Genomic DNA, 23617 nt, shown 5'->3' with positions numbered 1-23617 from the left:
AGACAAGTGGATAAAGATGTGGTACATATATACAATGGAATATTACTCAGCCATAAGGAGGAACGAAATAGTGCCATTTGCAGAGTCATGGATAGACCTAGAGACTGTCATACAGAGTGAAGTGAGTCAGAAAGAGGAAAACAAATATAGTATAATATCGATTATATGTAGAATCTAAAAAAAAATGGTACAGATGAACTTTCTTGCAAAGCAGAAATAGAGACACAGATGTAGAGAACAAACATATGGATGGATACCAAGGGGGAAGGAGGGTGGGATGAATTGGGAGATTGGGATTGACATGTATACACTGATGTGTATAAAATTGATAACTAATAAGAACCTGCTGTATAAAAAAAGAAATAAAATAAAATTCAAAAAAAAAGTCACCTTCTTAGTAAGGCCTTCTCTGTCCTCTTTCTTTAAAAGTACATGCCTCATCCCATGCACTTTAACTGACTTCTCAATTTCAGTTTTCTTCATATCACTCACCATCCAACATACATGTCTCTATTTATTTATTATTTATGTCTTATCCCACTGGAACATTAGCTCCATGACAGCATGAATTTGGACTGTTTTGCTCATTGGTTTATTCCTAGAGCTTAAAACAGTACCTGGAACACAGTAGCCACTAAAACATTTATTAAATTAATGCTTTAATTAAATATAGAAGAGTATTCTGAGCAAAGAAAATGACATGAACAAAATTCAGAGAAAAGGCTTAGCACATTGGGGAATGCTTATTGGTCTGCTTATTGGTCTTATGTGCTTGGTGTGTAGGAAACATAGAGAAGGAAAAATACTGAAAGGCAGTTGTGGTCTAATATGAAGACCCTCAGTAATATTCTAAAGATATTTTTCAGTTCGCAGTCCGTGCAATCTCTGGCACAGCTACTCAGCTCTACCACCGTAGCCCAAGAGTAGCCATAGACCATACCATATGTAAACAGATAAGTGTGACTGTGTTCCCGTAAAATTTCATTTACAAAAACAGGTGGCAGCGTTTTGGCCCCTGGGCTGTATTTTACCATCCCCTGCTATAGGCAATGAGGATCCATTTAAGATTTTGTACTAATTGGCTCTATTATTTAAAAAAAAAAAAAAGGCGCTTTGGCAGCGGTATGGAAAGTACTGGGAATGGGGAAGAGAGATGAGAGCTGGAGGTAGGGAGAAATTTTAGGAGTCTGTGACAGTTAAAAGTAAAGACTCTAGGAGCCTCAACTAGTCAAAGAGCTAAGGGAATGACTCAAGAGGTGGGTTAAAAGTAATTCTCCAGGATTTGGCGCTTGGTTGACTGTAAAGGGATAGGAAGGCATAAAGATGATTCTTTAGATTGGGTGCCTAGATAAATGATGATGCTGTGAATTATAATGAAGCTGGTATGTAGACCAAATGTGTGAATTCAGTTTTTGACACATTGATATATTTTCAGAATAACCAGGATATTATCACCTACTAGTTGAAAATTCAAACCTAAGCTTCAGAATAGTGGCATAGGCATGTAGGGTAAGAAGGAATATTAGGTGATACTTATCTTGAACTCCTCAAAACGGTTGTCTAGTCTCTTGATCTCCACTTTTTCAGCTCCCATCATCTCCCAAGCCCACTCGAATCAAGCTTTCTTTTCCACCATGTTATCGAAATCAGTCTTGTCAGAGTCATTGATGAACAATTTCCATGTTGTCAAATGCAAATTTTCAGTTCTCATGGTACTTGATCTGTCAGCATTATTGACACAATTAATTTATCCATTTTCCTTGTAACATTTTCTTCACTTGGTGAAGGAGCCATCTTCTGGCTATCTCTTTGCCTTTTTTTCAGTCTCCTTTACTGGATTATCTTGTTTTCATACCCTAAATTACTGGAGTACCTTTTGGCTTCATCTTTAGATTTCTTCTAGTGTCAACACTTGCTCCCTAGGTGATCACACCTTACCTCGTGGCTCTCCCCTGAATTCTAGAGCTATACAGGTAGCTCCCTTTGAGCTAGATGTACGTTTACAGGCATTTTAAACTGAACATGTCCAATATCAAACTCTGTCTTTCCCTCTTACCCTCCTCTCTACCCTAAGGAAAAAGTCCTGCTCAATACCTGCATTTGCCATCTCAGTGAAAGACAGCACTGTTTATCCAGTTTGCTCAGACCTTTAGAAAACTTGGAATCTTTGATTCCTCCCTATCACATACACCTCACTGCTCATCTTATCAACCTTCAGAATATGTCTAGAATCTGACCAGTTATCACCACGTCCATCACGAGGGCCCTGGCCCAATTTATATTGTAAATCAGATCATATCCGTGTGCTCACATCCATCCAGTGCCTACTCATCTAGCTTAGAGCAAAATTCAGGTTCTTAATGTAGCCACTGAGGCCCTGTGTTACCCGGTTGCCTCTTTGATGACACATCTCTTTTACTCTCCTGCAGCCTCACTTGCCTTTGTTGTGGTTCCTTTTCAAAAATGTCAAGCCCAGGAGTTCCCTGGCATTTCAGTGGTTAGGAGGCTGCGCTTTCATTGCCGTTGACCCAAGTTCAATCCCTGGTTGGGGAACTAAGTTCCCGCAAGCCGTGCGGCATGGCCAAAAAATAAATGCCAAGCCCACTCCTGTTTTGGTGGCTTTGTGTATTACATTGTCTCTGCCTGAACCACTTTCCCCTAGATAATGCTTCGTTCATTCCATTTTTTTCATTCAGGTCTTTGCTCAAATGTCACCTCCTCAGAGTGGACTTCCCTGGACACCCTCTCTAAAATAACACTGCCCAACCCCCATCATTCTCTATCCCTTCATCTTTTTTCTTTTTAACATAATACTTGCCAGCATTTGACACAGTACATATATTCATTTGTTTATGTTATGTCTCCATAGCTACACTTCTGTGAAGGTGGGGGCTTTGTGTGTCGTTCATTTGGTAACCTCAGCATTTAGAACATTTAGTTAGAAATCAATAAATATTGGTTGAAAGAATGAGTAGATATAAAGATATCGAGAAAAGAGGCATCAGTGAAAAAGCCTGGGAAAAACAGAGAGGTAATCTGAGGCGAAAAAGGAGAGTGTATGGCCATTTATGCCAGAAGGGCACAGCAAAATCCAATGGGTAGGTGCTCCAATGGGGCTACTAACATCTTGTATTTTAGGAAGGGGACTTACCTCTCCACAAGACAACTGGTGGCTGGATGTCATCTGCTGACTAAGAGTTGTTAATGCTCTAATTTTCTACACTTTTACAATTAAGGCACATTGAGTTTTTACTGTTATAGCTTTACAAAAGAAGTCCATGTGGACATCCTGTCACTGCTTATATCTTGGATATTCAATTTAAAACTCTGGGCTTCCCTGGGGGCGCAGTGGTTGAGAGTCCGCCTGCCAATGCAGGGGACACGGGTTCATGCCCTGTCCGGGAAGATCCCACATGCCGCGGAGCGGCTGGGCCTGTGAGCCATGGCCGCTGAGCCTGCGCGTCTGGAGCCTGTGCTCCACAACAGGAGAGGCCACAGCAGTGAGAGGCCAGCGTACCGCAAAAATAAAATAAAATAAAATAAAATCTATCTTATAATTTATTGTGTATCATTAGTGATGAATGTAAAATTTTATTGTTATGAAATCAGAAGGGTCAGTACAGCATATTCCATACTTAAAATTAAGTAAATAGAGTGCAATTAAATCCTAAGAAGTTACTAAATAATATTTGAAAAATAAATGACTATCAGTAATATTAGAAGAATTAGTTTTAGCTTTAAAAATTAACCCTTAAAGGTATTAAGTGTATACCTGTTTGTTAGAAGTAATAATACAAAATAGAGATGATCAGAGAATAGTTCTATTTGTGTCTTGTGAGATTTGTTAAACATGAGACCTTTGACTTGCCCTCCACTACCTCAGAAATCCCAGGGGCTGTGATCTGAAGATAAGTTAGGTTTCTTTTTTCCTCTTTCAGCATGTCTTCTACCATAATACATTCCACAGATGCTGATAGCATCAGCTTTAGAGCCATTTATAAGAAAATGTTTAGCTACAGTTAGTAGAACATAATTGCTGGACATTTATTTCTTGATGTATTTGTTAAGAGAAAAAGCTTAAATTAGGATGATTTGATAGTTTTATTTTCTTCATTTATTCTTCCTATTTTCAAACAAACTTTTAAATAATTCAGAATTTTTTAAATGCTAAAAGAAAGTAAAATTAAAATCTTACCCTTTTCTATCCATCCTTTGCACATTTCTGGCATATGTACTTCCCTCCCTCCCTCCCTTCCTTCCTTCCTCTTTACCTCCCTCCCTCCTTCTCTTTATCTCTCTTCATTCTCCCTCTGTCTTTCTCCCCCTCTTTTTTCTTTCTTCTCTCTCTTCCTCTCCCTCTCTCTCTCTCTTTCTTCTCTCTCTCTCTTTCTTTTTTGGTCAGTCCCTCTTCCACCCCCCGCCACACACACACTCACAACCACATTAGAGTCAGCTCAAGCTGTCTTGCCGCTCTCTTAACAATGTAGAACACTCATACTCTAACTGAACTATATATGTGTTCATCCTTGTTTTTATACATAACTTACAGATTTGTTAATTTAACCCTTTTTAACACTTTTCTTCATGCATCAATAGGTTAAACGATGTACCCATGTACTATATTTTTTTTAGCTTTGAACTTTGTACTCTTTATGTCTACAATGAACCATTTCTTTTTCGTGTGTTCTTCGAGAAAAATTACTTGAAAAACTGAATATTTTTCTTCTTATGCTACTTACATAGTGGGCAGAAAAAAACGTTTTTTTAAAGCACTTAGAAAATGTTCCTATCTTCCTGAATTATAAAAATGTACACAGGTCAGCTGTAATTTGTTTTTTGACCTGGTGATCTTATATTTTTGTTCAGTGTAAAAATGTAGACTGTTCATTAATATATTTATAAATACTGATATTAACTGTTCTCCTCCATACTCATGTATTATACAGACTGTTCCAGAAAAGATTTAAGGTGGGCATTTTATTTATGTCTTCTCTTCTGGCAGTCACAGCTTACCCATTATTTGTATTATTAATGTCCATTATCTCTCCCCAAATTACAATTTCCTTGAAGATAGGAGTCTGGAACAGCAAAAGGTTCAGCAAAGATGTCCAGTCCAAATTTAGAAGTGAAAAACATGTGTTGAAAGCAGGAGAGAACTATAAAGTATTGAGATTATTCATCATAAAGTGAGGCATGTTGAACAGTACTGTCATTGCTAATAAAAAATAAACTTGTTTTGAATGTGATAGCTATTTAGTAGGAACTATTAAGTCTCAAATATTTTTGTGGTCATATTTACTTTTACAAGTAAATTCTATTAAATTCCCTTAGGATTATGTTAAAAGCTTTTAAGAATGGCCACTATCAGTGAATTACCTGCTGACTTTAAGAATCGGGCAAGTTGAGTCTCTAATTTGGGATTGTTATCAGGGACCACATTAATGATAATAATAATAGTAGTAGTAGTAGTGGTAGTAGTAACATGTTTTGTGCATGTAGAATTCTGTATTATCTCATTAGCCACACAACAACCCTGTGTTTTAGAAGAGGCGACTGAGGTAAGTAAGGGTTAGAAAAATTAAATTAAAAGCACGTGACCAGTAAGTTGAATAGATAAGACGCAAACCCAGTTATTCTCTTAACTGTATTAGATTGAGATAGATTATCTATTTGTTCGTTTGTAATCCATGATTTTTCTTTATTTTGAATTTGAAATGCAAGTTTAATATCTAAAACCATACAGTATTTATTTGATCTGTCTGGAAGCATTATAGATTATTTTTTCTTCTCCAATTAAAAAATTGCTGTTAACATTTCTTTTACTAAAGGAAGAAAATAGCATTTTAGCCACTCGATAAGGAGAAACTAAATATCAATTTGAATACTTTCAGATATGCAGTCCATTTAAAATGACTTATAGGTTCAATTCAATTCTAATAACTTTCTAAAAGATTTTCTCATTTGTGGGCTAACAAAATAAATACTTGCAAGTTAATATGTATCAGAACATATACTTTTTAAAAATATATATTCATCAACTCTTTTCTTGTTCATTAAGAAAGTTTACTTTGGATTTTTTCCTTCATAAAATTTACAGTTTTTCCAATGTAAAAAGCTAAAATTTTGCTTTCACATCTTTTTTTACCATCGGTATCCCCAAAGCAGTATACATTAAATTAGTTACCTTGCTATCATGCTTATGTTTGACTTGTCAGGATTTCATATTTTAGTAAAAATAAAATAAAAATTTAACTTGAGCTCTGAAGTAGCATCTTGGTTTTTATTTCAGGTTTTATTATCTTGTTTCTTTGGATTAATAGACTAGTATTTGGCATGATTACCCAGGTATTATTGAAGTGATGGTTTTAATTCAATGGATAGAATTGGTGACTATTAGAAGGTGAATCATACAGCCTTGCTGCAGAGGCCATTCATATCAATGGGGATCATACCTTAGAAAAGAAAACTAAAGCATATGTGTGGTCACAACCAATCCTTGTCATTATGCCATGAAAGCCTTGGGATTTGTGATCAAAGCAATGGGCTTATCCTGAACTGTGGTATAACCTCTGGTTGAACCTTTCAAATTTTTATTTTAGGAGATGATACACTACATTTTGACCATGTTACTTACCTCTAAGACCTGATGGCCTAATTAAGTGATAGTGATTAAAATTATTGTCAACAAGTCAGAAGAAAATGTGAATTGTAAATATCTCTGTCCTCTGTCAGTGTTGTTTACTTATCATTTTCCCCTGATGTTTTAAAGAATTGCTGAACATGTGTTTTTTATCCAGAGCTGAATGTTCTGTTCTGATGAATATAAAACATACTTCACTTTGTAAATGTACATTAGAAGTATTAGAAAGACATAATCTTTGACTCTATCACTAAATTTCATCTGTCAAAGGAGATAATTCTGAACTATAATATTTGGTGTTATATCAAGGCATAGTTCTTAGAAAGATGCTTTTAGGATTAAGACGGAATTCTGCTTATAACTTGAGTGTCACTATCATCCATAGTAAAATTCAGGCAGTATATATACTTATTTATCTTTTTGTTTACATGTTGGTGTACCTCAGTTGAGTTCAGTATGTTTATTTTATGTTAAGAGGGTATTCAACTCCCATCAACTGATTTACTTATGCAGATTTCCTTCCAATGAGATTGTCATATGGTTTAAGTATATATACTCCTTTACTTAATTGTCTTTATTTGATGATGTCCTTTATACTATATTAGATTCTTTGTAATCTTTCTTTTCAGTGCTAATTTATTGGAAACATTTGTCCTATTTTAAATTATCTCCTACTCCATGTATATAGTCCTCTCTAAACCAACTAAATAGTTCTTCATTGATCACTGGAAACACATGATATATGCAAGTTTCCATCTCTGTACCTCTTCTTAAGATATTCCCCTTGTCAGGACTGTTCTTGTGTTTCCCCTCTGCTAATATTTATCTTTGACTTTAAGTACCATTCTTCAATGATTCATTCAACAGATTTTTACTGAATATCTAACATGTTTCACTCACTATGTCTAGGCTTTGGAGGTGTAGCAGTGAGCAAGATACTTAAAGTCCTTTATCTCCTGGAGCCGTCAATTTAGAGGAAGCAATACAGTTTGATGAGTGTTATATTAGGGAAGTACAATGTATTATGTTCTTCTCCCTAAAGCTTTCTCTGACCACCCCAACTTTTAGACATCCTTTTCTCTTTTGAAATTCTAGAGTACTATTTGTGCCTACAACCAATTTCCTCCTAAAAAATGTATCCTTTCACTGTTAGATCTGTGATCTGATCTGTAGAGGGGAAGTAGCACTCACGTCTCCATATCCCAGATCCTAACACAGTTCTTTGCAGAGTAAAAATGAAATAAATGCTTTTTGTGATTATGATGTGCTATATCACTCTTCATACCTACCTAAAGCTTATATCAAATAATCAGTTAAATAGTGGGAAATTTAAAAAGTTTTGTACTGCTCATACTGAATTCTCTCTACCATTTTGTCTCCTAGAAATAATTGTCAGTGAATATATTGGTAACTTTTTATCCCTGAAATACAGTTGACTCTTGAACAACATGGTTTTGAACTGCACAGGTCCACTTATGTGTGGATTTTTTAAAATAGTAAATACTATAGTAGTACCCTGTCCAATGTTGGTTGAATCCATGGATTTGGAACCACCCATGTGGGATACAGAGGAACTGCAGATAAGGAGTGCCAACTATAAATAACACTCAGATTGACTGAGTAGAGAGTAGGAACCCTAACCCCAGTGTTGTTCACATGTCAACTGTATGTATAAATTCATAACCAGCAACTCAAGTATATAAGAAATGTCCTAATTTGAATTCAAATCTTCTTTATATTATGCTAATAGGAAGTTCTTTCACAGTTATTAGATGGGTAGGGCAGAGACCTCCTTTTCCCAGGGCTTGAATGAGATCCAGGCTTATGTGATATCTAGAAAATTGGCTCTCACATCTTCAGTTCATCTTGTTCACTAGTAATATCTTCATTGTCTAGGACACATGGTCTTTTAGAAGCTGGCAGCTCTGCTGATTATCTAAGCTTGAGTTAAGAAATATTTGCTGATACCAAAAGCCCTGGTGCCAAGGGGCTGTCTTCTGTAAGTGCACCATCATGAAGCCATTGTGTACAGGTGGGCAAATTGTTCTCTATGTAAGGGTGCTTGACTGAAGGAAAGGAGAAGCAGAAATCCAACCTGACCTGCACTTACCAAACTGAGTTCTCTTGGGGCTGAATTAGCCCAGAAGGATTGTTTTTTTCTAATTTATACAGAGGCACTATATGGACAAGTAGGGACCTTGATTACCACTTACCATCCCCTAGGTTCCAGCCTAACCTCTTCATCCCCTCCCCTTGCCCTCAGGCTAAAGAAAGCTGACTACAGATTTTGAGAAACTTGGTTCCCTAATCTTGAGGAAAAACTCTTCTTTGGTTTCTGTCTTTTTAAAAATATTAACCTTTGACACTCCTTCTCCTAGACATTTTACATAATCTCCTGTTTGCTTAGACTTTCACAAAGGACAGAAAAAGAGGATGTCTTCAGGAGGTCTCTGCTCTGGACCTTGCAAATGTTCTGGAAATGCCTGACAACTCTCTTGAAATTGGAGAAGTGTATGGGGTGGGAGGTTGGGAGGTAAAAAATAAAGAAGCAAGATGTAAAATTCCTATCTCGATAAATTTCAAGTGAAGTATTAAGCTTGATTTTTAATTAATAAAGTTTAAAATCTTAATTTTGAAATATTTTTATAATGTCCACTCTACAAAATTATAGGGTATCTATCTTTAATAGGAAATTGCAAGTAAAATCTATGGTAATTATGGAAACTGATAAATTATTACCTCCCTCCCAGCATTACAGAAATTATGCAGCTGAATGTTTAACATAGTCCAGTAAGATTTAAAATTGCTTTCTTCATATCTTTTATTATAAATTTCTTGTTTATTTTATGTGTAATTTTGCTCCATTTAATTTTGAGTTAAATTAACTGAATTTATATTTAGAGTAAGCTGTCAACATTAAAATAAAATAAATTCATAATAAATTTATGTGTTTAAATAAAGTAGGCCACAAACAAAATATATTTCTGTTAATTGAATGTATTTATTAATAAATTTATTTATTTATTTATGGCTGTGTTGGGTCTTCATCTGCTGTCTAGGCATGGTCTCAAGAAAGAGTATATTTTTTGCATATTTTTACTGTGCAATATGTATCTCTGATTTATAATGCAGATGACTGATCTCCCAAAACTTGGGAGAAACCTAACATCTAAAATTCAGCCATTATATTTGTTTTGATTCCTAGGAGAATTATATAGAAGCATAATGAGTATAACAGGCAAAAGAAGGACAATATCCTCTAATTGTGAGAGCATTAGGGTGTGGGTACGGGTGGGCAGATATTATTGAAATTTAAAGAATAAGTAAGTAATTAAACCAAAATGCTGCTTTTGATTTTGAATACACAAGGAAGGCATGGTCCTCCATTACTATTGTAGAACAAGACTTGGCAAGAGTAACATTCCTCTTTACTAGCACAAGCAATATGGAGTGAAAATAAGACATTTTGGGAAATTTTCTCAAAGTTGGAATTTATTGAATGCATATTTCAGCAAATTGATAGTTATAAAGACATATTTATATATGGGTAAATAATAATTATAGCATATTTAAAAAATTCTTCCTATATGTGTAGTATATATACATATACACATATATAAATAAAGTATTTTTTTCAGGAGAACCAGTTGTTTTCTTATCATAGAAGAATGAAAAGGTTTTGTTTACTTTTTAAAAAAATTGCTTAGAATATATGTTAAAAACATATTTTAAATGTGTAGCACTGTATATATTATGTAATGGAACCCATGCTTTTTTGATGATTAAGGACACAGGCTTTAGAGTTAAACAAATCTTGATCTAAGTTCCAAATTTATCATAAATCAGCTACATAACCTTGGGCATATTACTTAACTTCTTTGAGCCTTAGTTAATGTTTTAAATGGAGATGATACCTTACCTTGTAAAGTTGTTGTGAAGATTAAGTGTGATAAGTTGTTGTGAAGATTAAATGTGATGTTTATTAAGAGTTTATTTTAGTACTTGACTCATGTCATGCAGTAAGTTATTTAGCTAAAACAAATTGAATATAGCTTTTTGTTGCATAAAATATGTCTTTTGTCAATTAGACTTATATGCATCATTGTGGAGAAGAGATTCTTAAAATTGTTGTATGAACATTGCATCATTTCATTTATGGATAAACTTAACAGGATCTTCCTTTTAAAAAAATTAATTTTGTTCAGTTTAAATGTTTTGCAAGTCAGTGATCAGGTGGTTGTCAGGCATTTGGAGGACAAGCTCATTTCTACCCTGCTTAGTTAATTATTGTGATTGTAAACAAAGGATGTACGATTCAAAGTCAAGGAACATTTCACATGGATGATGGAGGTGATAATAGCTTAATTCCTGCTGAATTTTTTTTCTTTGCTCTAGTGAGTTCATACTGACCTTGTCCAAAATCTGATGACCTCCCTATTTCACTCAACCATTTGGAAAGCCGGGCCTGCCATAGCTGGCCCTGAGGGGGTATCTGAAAGACCACTGAGTCACTGACCCATGTCAAGACTGGATTTCAAGTCTGATCTATAGGACCTCTGAAATAGTTATACATGGGGCTTATTGTACACAAAAACCTAACTGGCTGCATTTTTCTGCTTATTAAGTATCCTGTTAAAGCGTATTTTAAATGTCCTTATTAAAGTCAAGTTTATATTAGTTTCTCGTGCAGGTCATTTTCTAGGCTGATTATAACTTTTGATCTTTTAATAAGAGTTAGTACCCTAAAACTAAATTTGAATGTTTTGAAATGTGAGCAAAACATACTGTTACACTGTGGCTAAATGCAATGAATATCTTCCTGGTTGGTGATGGACCAAAGCATTTTAATGCTTATAAAGATTTTGTTTTTTTTTTCTGGCAAAAAATTCCATATACCTCAAAAAAATCTAGTTTAAGCTGTTGTTGATATTACAGCATGTTAAACTCTGTTTACGTCTTGTCAAACCTCAAATATTACTCAAATGTTGGTATATAAGAGTTTTGAGTTTGTAACATTTGTCCTAAAGGAAAGCATGTGACCACCCAGTAAGGTGTTATTTAAATTTGGTTGGATGGGATCTGTCTACCTTAATAGAACTTTGTGATAGGGCTATGATATGAAAAGAGTAAAAACTTTCCTGTGTTTATTTTGTTCTTCTGCACAATAGTAAATGATCAGCCCTTTTATGAATACCTAGTCAGTATTCTACAATTTATAATATGACATTGTCTTTTATTTTTATATAGGAGTTGATCCCTGAATTTTATTATCTCCCTGAGATGTTTGTCAACTTCAATAATTATAATCTTGGAGTGATGGATGATGGGACAGTAGTGTCTGATGTTGAACTTCCTCCTTGGGCCAAAACCTCAGAAGAATTTGTTCGCATAAACAGATTGGTAAGATAGTAATCATCTACTCTGTCTGTCATGAGCCTTTTCTCAAAGTATCTTTCATGTGTTGGTATAATCATTAACCCTTGCTCTTCTGGGCAAAACTGTAGTTGATAGGGATAACTAAAAGTGACATAATAGTTCATGAATCTCCATATATACTTTATAAAATCTTATTGACATGAAAGGTATAATGTGTCTTTTATTCTTTTATGCAGAATTTAGGTTACTTTTATATGAACATGATGATTCAAGATTATAAGTGAATTTCTTATTGAATTCTATACTTTTTCAAATATGAGTTTCTTGTACTAGGAGAAGAACATAATTCTGTGTTCAGGTTGGAAGGCCATTGTACATTTTGATAATAGAAACAAGATTTTCAAATTATATGCTGTATCTGTCTTTTGAAGGAAATCTTCATCTGATATTTAGAATATGAAAAGTTAAAAAGTGAAAAGTGCAATAATCATTGTGCTTACAACCAACTCTTCATAATCCTCTCCTGTGGACTCTTTAATGTCCTCTGTTGTATGGGTTCTGGATTATTTTATGAAAAAATATATGACTTTTCCTTTTTGCCTTTAACTTTCATAAATGCCTAGAATCAGGGAGCTTTATTCTCAGTTTTTTAAAGTAGTTTCTTTATCATACTTCATATTAAAAATGAAACCTAGGGCTTCCCTGGTGGCGCAGTGGTTAAGAATCCACCTGCCAATGCAGGGAACACAGTTTCAATCCCTGGCCTGGGAAGATCCCACAGGCTGCAGAGCAACTAAGCCATGCACCACAACTACTTAGCCTGCGCTCTAGGGTACACGAGCCACAACTACTGAGCCCGAGTGCCACAACTACTGAGCCCAAGTGCCACAACTACTGAAGCCCGTGCACCTAGAGCCCGTGCTCCACAACAAGAGAAGCCACGACAATGAGAAGCCCTCGCACCACAACGAAGAGTAGCCCCCACTCGCTGCAACTAGAGAAAAGCCCGCGCACAGCAACAAAGACCCAACAGCCAAAAAATTAAAAAATGAAACAAATAAATAAATAAATTTATTTAATAAATAAGTAAAATAAAAAAGAAACATAAATTGCATTGTGTTTTTAATTTTACTAAAACAAGGAAAATTATTTCATTTTAGTTTTCTTGGTATGCTTACCTTTTCTACCAACAATTTTTTATATATATATATATATATATATATATATATATATATATATATACACACACATATACTTTTTTTTTTTTGCGGTACACGGGCCTCTCACTGTTATGGCCTCTCCCGTTGCGGAGCACAGGCTCCGAACACGCAGGCTCAGCGGCCATGGCTCACGGGCCCAGCCGCTCTGCGGCATGTGGGATCCTCCCAGACCGGGGCACGAACCTGTGTCCCCTGTATCAGCAGGCGGACTCTCAACCACTGCGCCACCAGGGAAGCCCAACAATTATATTTTAATCCTGTACAGTATTCTAGATCCTAATTGTAATCCCATTATTACTGAAAATTCATGTTTTACATACACTGGAAGCAGTGCAGGGGGAGTGGAAAGAGCGTAGGCTTTGAAGTTAGACCAGTTTTCCTAATCATGGGTAACTCACATTGCTGGTTATGGGACCTTAGGCAATTTAACCTTTCTGAGCCTTGATTTCCTCATTGTAATTTGAAAATTATTTGTGTAAAACTGTAATTATGTATGTAAAATACCTAGAATTTTCTCTGGCTTACAGGAGGTCTTCAGGCAATAGCACCTAACATTATTCTATCACAGTCTTAAGGTACATGTTGTATTTTGGTTTACTGCATGTATTTTTCAAGATTTTTAAGTTAACTGTAATTAAAATGAGAGCCCAAGACAAAGCTTAGCTCTGAAAGATGTTAAAGGAGATGTCAAACTTTTAAATGTGACGGTTGTCTATGGTCGTGTTTTTTTTTTTTTTTTTTTTTTTTTTTCTCTCCAGGGGTACGTAGATGTCAATAGAAGGTCTAGTCATTCTGCAGTTTTGGGGGGTTTTTTTTGGTTTTTGCTTTCAATAATTTTCTATGCTTTTAAAACACATTTATTGAGGTATAATTTGCATACCATAAAATCCATCTTTTTAAAAGTGCTCAATTCAATGAGTTTTAATAAATGTATACAGTTATGTAACCATCAGCACAATCAGCTTACCTCACTGCAAAAAGTTTCCTTGTATCTGTTGGCTCCCAGTCATAGTCTCAGGCAACCACTGATTCTGTCTCTTTTAGTTTTGCTTTTTCTAGAAATTTTATATATATGGAATCCTGCCGTATGTAGTCTTTTTGTACCTGACTCTTTCACTTAGCATGATGTTCTTGAGATTCCTCCATATTGTGCATATATCAGTAATTTCTTTGTGTTGCTGCATAGTATTCCATCATATAGATATAACACCTTTTGTTTATTTACCAGTTTATGGACATCTTGCTTTTTTCCAGTTTTAGGCTCTTAAGAATATCTGCATATGTCTTAGGGTGGATATCTGTTTTCATTTCTATTGGATAGATTCCTAGGAGTTTAATTGCTGAGTCATATGATAAGAATATATTTACCATTTCGCATTCCCACCAACAATATGTGAAGTTTCAATTTGCCATATCCTTGCAAAGACTTGGTATTGTCAATCTTCTTTATTTTTTTATTTATTTTTTGTTGTTGTTGGGGGTAGGGGTTTATTAATTAATTAATTTATTTTTGCTGTGTCGGGTCTTCATTTCTTTGCGAGGGCTTTCTCTAGTTGTGGCAAGCGGGGGCCACTCTTCATCGCGGTGCGCCGGCCTCTCACTATCCCGGCCTCTCTTGTTGCGGAGCACAGGCTCCAGACGCGCAGGCTCAGTAGTTGTGGCTCACAGGCCTAGTTGCTCCGCGGCATGTGGGATCCTCCCATACCAGGGCTCGAACCCGTGTCCCCTGCATTAGCAGGCAGATTCTCAACCACTGCGCCACCAGGGAGGCCCAGTCAATCTTCTTTATTTTAGCTCTTCCAGTGATTCATTGTGATTTTAATTTGTATTTCCCTAATGACTAATGATGTTGACCATCTTTTCACAGGCTTATTTCCTACTCTTAGTATGTTCTTTGGTGAGCTATTTATTCAGATCTTTTGCCTGTTTTTTAATTGGGTTGTATGTCTTTTTATTATTTATTTGTAAGACATCTTTATATATCCTCCATAAAAATCCTTTATCCAACATATGTTTTGCAGATATTTTTCTCCTAGTTTGTGGCTTGTCTTTTCCTTTTTAATGGTTCCTTCTGAATCACCATTTTTTTTTTTTGAGAATTATGTTTTATTCAGTGGACTTTCTAAGTACTTCAAGCCCAGGTAGTTGGAACATCAAAAGATTACTGTTAATTAAGGAAAACCAGGTATCTCAAATTAATGAATTTAGTGCGTCTCTATGTATGGGAAGATGCAAGAATCTGGGCTCTTTGAAGTCATTCCTTTGATATACACCTTAGCTGTCTGGGGCCAGTATCCTGTTCTTTCCCTCCTGAGTCCCAGGGGTTGCACCGTTGGGGGTGGCTGCAGTGCCTGAGGGCTTACTGTGGGGCGACAGTGTATGGCAGGCTGAATCACCATTGTGAATAAACGTTTTTGCTATTAGGTAGATATAAAATAATATTTATATAATATTTGAAAGTTGTAAATAATCATCCCCATTCTTGAGGAATATATTTTTTAAAAAATTAAAACCATGTTCTGATCATTTTATTATTGAAGCATTTTTTCTCAGTTTATACTTTTAAGTCTCAAGGGAACCAACTCTATTAATCATTACCATATTTAGTATTGTTAAAAATACAAAGAAATTTGTTAATGTGTTTGCTTTAAAAGAGGTCTAAGAGGCAGAAACATTTGAGTAAGTTATATTTAAAGCTCTTCAACAATATTTTGACAATTAAGAAAATGTAACTGTATAAAGTAAGCCATTCTTCTGATAGTACCCCCATCCCTACTCTCAGTACCCTCTCCTCAGAAGAGCCAGATCTATTTGGAACAAGTCTCACAAGGACACCAAGGAAAAGAAGGTGGCAGCTTACCAAATTGTTTTCCAATAAGATTTTGGTTTTGCCTGCTCATGCTCTAAACTTCTGTATGACTATCAAATGTTAAACAGTAGTATTTTATAATACTAACTGCACATTTAATGTAACTTATTATTGAGCTATTAAACATTTGTCCCAGTGATTCCTCTTTCTCTGAGTTTTACAGATGTCTTCATAGTTTAGCTTCTGAATAAGCTTATATTCTTAACAGAACTCATAAAAATTTACTGCAAGTTAAATGCAAACATTTTACAGTCAAATATTTACATCTCTGATAATTTTAACTCATAATTAGAAAAATACTTGATTTTACTTACATGTGCCTTTAGGAAAGAATTTAATAACTCATTCATTCATTCAAAAATATTTATTATACACCTGTGATGAACAAAGCTTTCCTATGGTGCAGTTCATGTTGATTCGTTTTAAATTTTCCTGTTAACTTTCTGTAAGTGACTAAATTATTAGTATGGTATTTTATGTATGTTAGCCTGTTATCACATAAGGGTTTTATCGCCCTCCTCTTTTTGGTTTACCTCTTCAAGTCCACAGATTTTATGCAATGATTGTAGCTCATGAAATGCATACTACTTTGATCTGTGACCTTTTTGTGGTGCTAATCGGGTTCCTGATATCATTATACCTTGCTCATTAATCATATTTCCTGCAGCCCGTCAGGCAGCCAGACAGCACAAGTCCCTGTTTTCAGCCCTCTGTTGGCAGGTTTCTGCTTTTCCAGATTATTACAGACGATACTTTGGCTTCTCATAGCCAGAGCCACATCAAGCTGTGTGTTACAATTAAAGTCAGATGGTCCTCAGGTTGAACAGGGATATAGTGTTGCAGCTGTCTCTCTTCCTGGAACAAACCAGCACCAAGAACAGATGATCTATAGGACAGTGAATAATAACAGATTGTACAGTACTCCATTGGTAGCGGGGGATCATAGATTTAATTAACTGACATACTCATTTTAAGATACCCAGCACGCCTTTTTTAAGTATTTGGTTGCCCAAGTATTATTTCAAGGGAATAGAATTTTTTAGGAGCATGATTTTGATGGTGGCCAGTAACGCTACATTTTCTTTGTGTGGTTAGAGGCCTGTAACTGCTACCTTATCTATAACTATTTTACTCCTTGAGCTTTCTGTAGGTAGTGAAGATGTAAATAAGGATTTATGAGTTGGCCTTAAGTGTCGAATTTATACACAGAAGATAATATCCTGTGTATTTTAGAAAGAAAACCTTCATAGGTCTGATTATTCTTTCAGGTATATAAATTAAATTTTCTTTGTTCTGAAGAGTTGGAATCAGGGTAAAACCAAAGCAGTCTTAAATACATCCAAGAGATTGGTCTGTTTTATTTAATACTTCCTAGACCAGAAGAAAAATTATTCCAAATACTGCTTCAGAAATATAAATGAGAAACAGGCTCTCATACTTCCAAATAATATGAAAATGTGTGAATTCAGACTGCTTATCATTATCTCATGATATAAGGTTGATGTTATGGACCTGTATTATACTGCCTCTTACAACCTTTGAGTTTTAAGTTGAATAAGAGACAAAGAAAGTCATACTCTCAGCAGTAATATTTTTTGTAAAGTTTATAAAAGTTGGTGAGGTGGAGCATTTTGTTTTTTCCACAGGATGTGTAATTTATTCAAGTTATAATAATAATAATGAAAGTAATTTGTTCATCTAACAGGTACTTACTGAGTTGCCTATCTATGTACCAGCACTGTTAGACTCAGTGAACCAGGCAGACAATACCTCTACTCTTTGGAGGTTACTTCCTTTTTGATAACTTAGGCTGTTGAAATAGAAAGCTTCTCAGGGCTGAGAGGTGGCATGAATTTAGTAACGGAAGGCTCCTATTAGTGAATTGTCCTGAGGTTACCAGTTAGAGTCACCTTTGCTTTTGTGTATCTTCTGTAGCTTCTCTCTTTCCTACTGTTTCATAAAGGTGGCATGGGTTGTCACTTGCTTGAGAAGATAAAGAAAAATTAAATTAGTATGTTATCTTCTTTCCAGATAATATATGGACAGATTAAAAGTGATTTTTTATATTGTTGTCTAAGAGAAAAATAAAAATTTCAAATTTTATTTCACCACCAACCTAGTCTTTTCCTATCTATTGGTAAAATTTAAATCTCTTCAGCATAAATCTTCATAGATCTTATATATATGCATGAACTAGGTCAGTCTTTTCTTTTTCCTTTTGAATGGAAAATTTACAATTCTTAAGTGATGAGACTAAGACTCTCTTTTCCCTGATGAAAAAGTGCTATATATGTACATATAGCAAGACCTGCAGCTTGAGATGGCTGAATTTGTAGTGATATAGCAATTAGATTATTGTAATAGCATATTATGTTCTAAATTACAGTGTTTAGAAACACTGTAAGGTTGAAAGGTTTGGTTGAGGTTTGAAAGGTGTTGCACTTTTTTGACCTGTATTCATATCCTTGTTTCCATTTTCTGAAGAAATGGGATTCAAAACCCTGTTTCTTAAGAGAGCTAAGCAACTTTTTTTTTTTTTTTTTGGAATACAAATGCCAGAAGCTAACATGCTTTTTTCATACTGTTCCTTTTCCAATTGCCTTTTCATTTTACACATTGTTAATGATATGGCCAAGAATGTAAATAGTCATGGTGGTATAGTTGGTGATAATTATTCTCAACTATGGGCGTATCCTTCCCTCCACTTCCCCACTCCCTGCAGTGGCTGAATCTAAAGCCCTGGGGAATGGGGGCAGATATGTATGAAAAATTTTAAAAAGCTAAAATTAATATTGTTTGGTTTGCTTTTAGTTCTGTATATCATTTACCATGAAAATTCTAGTTCTGAATGGCCACCTAAATAAGTGGGAATAAAAAGATGTACTGTGTTGATAGATTATTAATTCTCCCCAAATTTGTTTATAAATGCAATATGAAAACCAACCCAGGTCCCAGTAGGTTTGTTTCGTTTTGTTGGAATATAAAAAACTGATTGCAAAGGGTAAAGGGCCAATTATAACCACAACCCTTTCTGAGAACAAGAACAGATTTCAGAGGGACTTGCTTTACTATATATCATGAATTATTTTAAAGCTGTAGTAATTAGGGAAATTAGGAGAAAGAGACTAATCAAAGAGAACAGAGAACCCAGAAACAGACCAGGACATATAAAGAAACTTCATCTATCATAAAGTTGGTATTACAGATCTGTGGGGAAAGGAAGGACTTCTCAATTTAGATGCTGAGATAAATAGTAATTGTGTTGGTTTCCTAGGGCTGCCATAACAAAGTACCACAAACTGGGTGGCTTAAACAACAGGAATATATTGTCTCACAGTCCTGGGAGGCTAGAAGTCTGAAATCAAAGTTCAGCAGGGTTGGTTTCTTCTGAGGGTTGTTGGGGGAAGAATTGGCTCCAGGCCTCTTGCTGACTTGTATTTAGCTATGCTCTCCTTACGTCTGTTCACATCATCCTCCCTCTATGTGTGTGTATATCTGTGTCAAAATTTTCCCTTTTTATAAGGACATCAGTTATATTGGATTAGGGACCCACTCTACTCCAGTATGATCTCATCTTAACATAAGTAATTACATATGTAATGGCCCTATTTCCAAATAAGGTCACATTCTGAGTTACTGGGAAGTTAAGGATTTCAACCTATGAATTTGGGGGAATACCATTCAACTCATAACAGATATTAATATGGAAAAAAGTTAAGTTGTAACCTTATACTATCAACAAAAATTAAAATATATTAAAGCTTTAAAAATAAAGTAAAAAGTGAATGAATGAATAAAAAACAAACAAAAGGCAAAATTATAAACTTTTAGAAGATAATACAGGAGGAATTCTTTGTGATCTTGGAATAGGGAAAAGTTTTCCAAACAAAAAGCGAAATATGATATATTAGATTAATTGACTTTTGGTTGTTAAACCAACCTTGCATTCCATGAGTGTATCACCCTTGGATGATATAAATTCTTTTGATCTGTACTGTATTTTTTGTTAATATTTTGTTGAGAAATTATTATTTTTTAGGACTTTTGCATCTGTATTCATGAGGGATATTGGGTTGTAGTTTTCTTGTGATATCTTTGTATGATTTTAATATCAGGATTTATATTGGTCTCATAGTGCAATATGAGAGAAAATTGAGAAATTGGAGATAGAGCAAAGTGTTACCTCTTCCTCTATTTTCTGAAAGACCTTGTGAGGGATTGCTATTATTCCTTCTTTAAATGTCTAACTGGATTCACCACTGAAGCTGTCAGGACATTTTATGTGTGTGTGTGGGGGGGGAAGATATTAAATTACTAAAACAATTTTTTACTTGTTATAGATTTATTCAGATTCTCGATTTTTTTCTTGAATCAGTTTCAGTAGTTTGTGTCTTTCTAGGCATTTGGCCATTTGATCTAAGTTGTCTAATTTATTTGTGTGAAGTTGTTCATTGTATGCTTTATAATCATTTTAATGCCTCTAAGGTGGGTAGTGGTATTACCTCATTCACCCCTGATTTTTGGTAGTTTGTATCATTTTTTTCCCTTGGTCAGTCTTGCTAACAGTTTGTCAGTTTTGTTGATCTTTTCAAAGAACTGACTTTTCACTTCATTGTTTTTTCTCTGTTGTGTTTCTATTTTTTTTTCCTTTCATTGGATTTTCACTCTAATATTCATTGTTTCTTTCCTTCTGCTTGCTTTGGATTTGGTTTGCTCTTTTACTGGATTCTTAATTTGGGAAACTAGTTTGTTATTTTTTTTAATTGAAATATGGTTGATTTATAATGTGTTAATTTCTGCTGTACAGCAAAGTGTTTCAGTTATACATATATATGCATTCTTTTTTTAATATTCTTTTCCATTATGGTTCATCATAGGATACTGAATATAGTTCTCTGTGCTATACAGTAAGGAAACAAGTTTTTTTAATTTGAGTTCTTCCTTCTTTTCTTTCTTTCTTTCTTTCTTTTTTTTTTAATATTTATTTATTTGACTGCACCAGGTCTTAGTTGCAGCATGCAGGATCTTTTTAATTGCAGCATGCGGGCCATATTAGTTGTGGCATGCGGCATGCAGGCTCTTTTACTTGTAGCATGTGGGATCTAGTTCGCTGACCAGAGATTGAACCCTGGCCCCCTGCATTGGGAGTGTGGAGCCTTAACCATTGGACCACCAGGGAAGTCCCTCTTCCTTCTTTTCTAATATTGGCTTTTACACCTATAAATTTCCCTTTATGTACTATTTTTGCTACATCCCATAAGTTTTGATATTTTGTTTGCTTAATTTCATTTCTCACAACATTTTCTAATTTCTCTTGTGATTTTTGACTCATGGGTTTTTCAGAACTATACTGCTTAGTTTCTAGATATTTGTGAATTTTCCAAATTTCCTTCTGTTTTTTATTTTTAATTTAATCTCACGTTGATTGGAGAATATACTTTGTATGATTTCTGTTGTTTTAAGTGTACTGAGACTTGCTTTATGACCTAGTATGTGGTCTGTGTTAGAGAATTCTTCATTTGCTTTTGAGAAGAATGGGTATTCTTATGTTGTTGAGTATTCTATAGGTGTCAGTTGATCAAGTTTTTATGTTTAAGTCTTCTATATCTTTGCTGATTTTGCCTATGTCTGTAAACTTTTGCTAGTTAGATGTTGAAGTTCCCAAATATTATTTTCTGTTCTGTTTTGGCTTCCTGTGTTTTTGAATCCTGCTGTTAAGTGCATATATTAATATCCAATGGCTGCTATAACGAATTACCAAAAACTTGGGGGCTTAAAACAATCGCAGTTTATTCTCTCATGGTTCTAGAGGCCGGAGGTCCAAAATCAGTGTTATACTCCCTTTAGATGATCTCTGCCTCTGTCCTCACATTGCCTTCTCCTCTTCTGTCTATAGTGAAATCTCTTTCCACCTTCTTCTTAAAAGTATACATGTGATTACATGCAGGGCCCTCCCTCATAATCCAGAATGATGCTTCAATCTCAAAATCCTGAATTTAATCACATTGCAAAGACCCTTTTTCCATATATAACATTTCCAGATTCTAATGATAGGAACTGATATCTTTTTTTCAAGGTGGGGGCATTTTTCAGCACTATTTTCCTGAACTTCTTTTTCATCATAAATTGTCCCTCTTTGTTTCTAGTACTTTTTTAGTTTGATTTGCTTAATATTAGTATAGCCAATCCAGCTCTCTGTGGTTACTATTTGCATGGTACATAGATTTCCATTCTTATACTTTCAAGCTATTTTGTCTTTGAATATAAAGTCTATCTTTTGTAGATAGCATATAGGTGGATGATGTTATTTATCCAGTCTGATAGTCTCTGCTATTTAATGCTATTGTTGATATGTTTGGATTCATGTCTGCCATTTTGCTGATTATGTTCTTTAGTCTTGGGTCTTATTGTTTCTCTTTTCTTACTTTAAATTTTTCTTTTATATTAAATAGATATTTCTAGTCTACCATATTATTTCATTAATTTTTTTTTTTTTTACTATATATTTCTTTTAGTTATTTTCTTAGTCAGTCATTACTCTAGGGACAAAATGCATCTTAATATATCACAATCTACTTCAGATTAATATTAGCTTAATTCCAGTAAAATATAGTGACTGTTCCAACTTAGTTTCATCCCCTTACCCATATTTTGTGCTCCTTTCATGTACAGTACATCTATATATGTTATAAACCCACTGTACAGTATTATAACTATAGTTTTATGCAATCTTATGTCTTCTAAAGAAGTTAAGAAAGGAGAAAAATGCCTATTAATTTTGTTTACTACTCTACCTTGATAGAAACGTTCTGAAATGAATAGAAGAGTGCCTGAAATACTCAGCATCATGCAGGAATGAGATAATTCTCATAAAGAAAAACTTCCATACAATTGCAGTTTTTACTTTCAAATTCCAATGTTTTTCATCATTTTCCTTGAAAATAAATCTTTTTGTGAAATAGATTACACATTTCCCTGCCTCTTAGAGAATAGCCTTTTCTGGTGTACTCATTGTTAAATATTCAGGTATTTTTCGTGATATCCTAAAAAGTTGAGATACATAGAGCTTTTTGTTCTTTAGCTAAAATGACCCACATTTTTCTGCCTTTTTTTTAGCTTTCCTGTTAGCATTTTAGAGTTCTTACTTGTGCCAGCTGTCATTTTTCTGTCAGGGTTTCCAATCTTCTTTTGACCTATTATGTTATTTTATGCATATGTGGCAAGGTAAAAGCTTGAGGGATGCCCTGGTGACCCCCACTATTAAATTTAAACAAAACTATATTGTAAAGCTCATAACCTTATCCTTACCACTACCACCTCAGAAAACAAAATAAAACGAAACCCTGCAAACAGCTCTTCTCAAAACTCTCATTTTCCTTTAAACTTTTCATTAAAACCCCCTACATACCACCCTATGGCCCTTCTACAACCCATTCTCAATCTGGTTTCGTACACATGTGACTCACTGGCATTATTCTCCTTACCCAGTGGACCTTCTATGCCTTTTTGCAT

The 23617-nt window shown here is 34.7% G+C and overlaps 1 protein-coding gene across 2 annotated transcripts in view; it reads left to right on the top strand.

The window, feature by feature from the left end:
• Positions 1-23617, top strand: part of LRBA (LPS responsive beige-like anchor protein) — a 733083-nt gene that overhangs the window by 573666 nt on the left and 135800 nt on the right. For both annotated transcript variants that reach the window (XM_060012133.1, XM_060012132.1), the window contains exon 47: positions 11888-12040. In XM_060012133.1, coding sequence (XP_059868116.1) covers positions 11888-12040 — 153 coding nt within the window. The remainder of the gene's footprint in view (positions 1-11887; positions 12041-23617) is intronic.

This window comes from Delphinus delphis, chromosome 5 (assembly GCF_949987515.2).
Source record: "Delphinus delphis chromosome 5, mDelDel1.2, whole genome shotgun sequence".
NCBI classification, from domain to species: Eukaryota; Metazoa; Chordata; class Mammalia; order Artiodactyla; family Delphinidae; genus Delphinus; species Delphinus delphis.
This window is presented reverse-complemented; position numbering and strand designations above follow the sequence as displayed.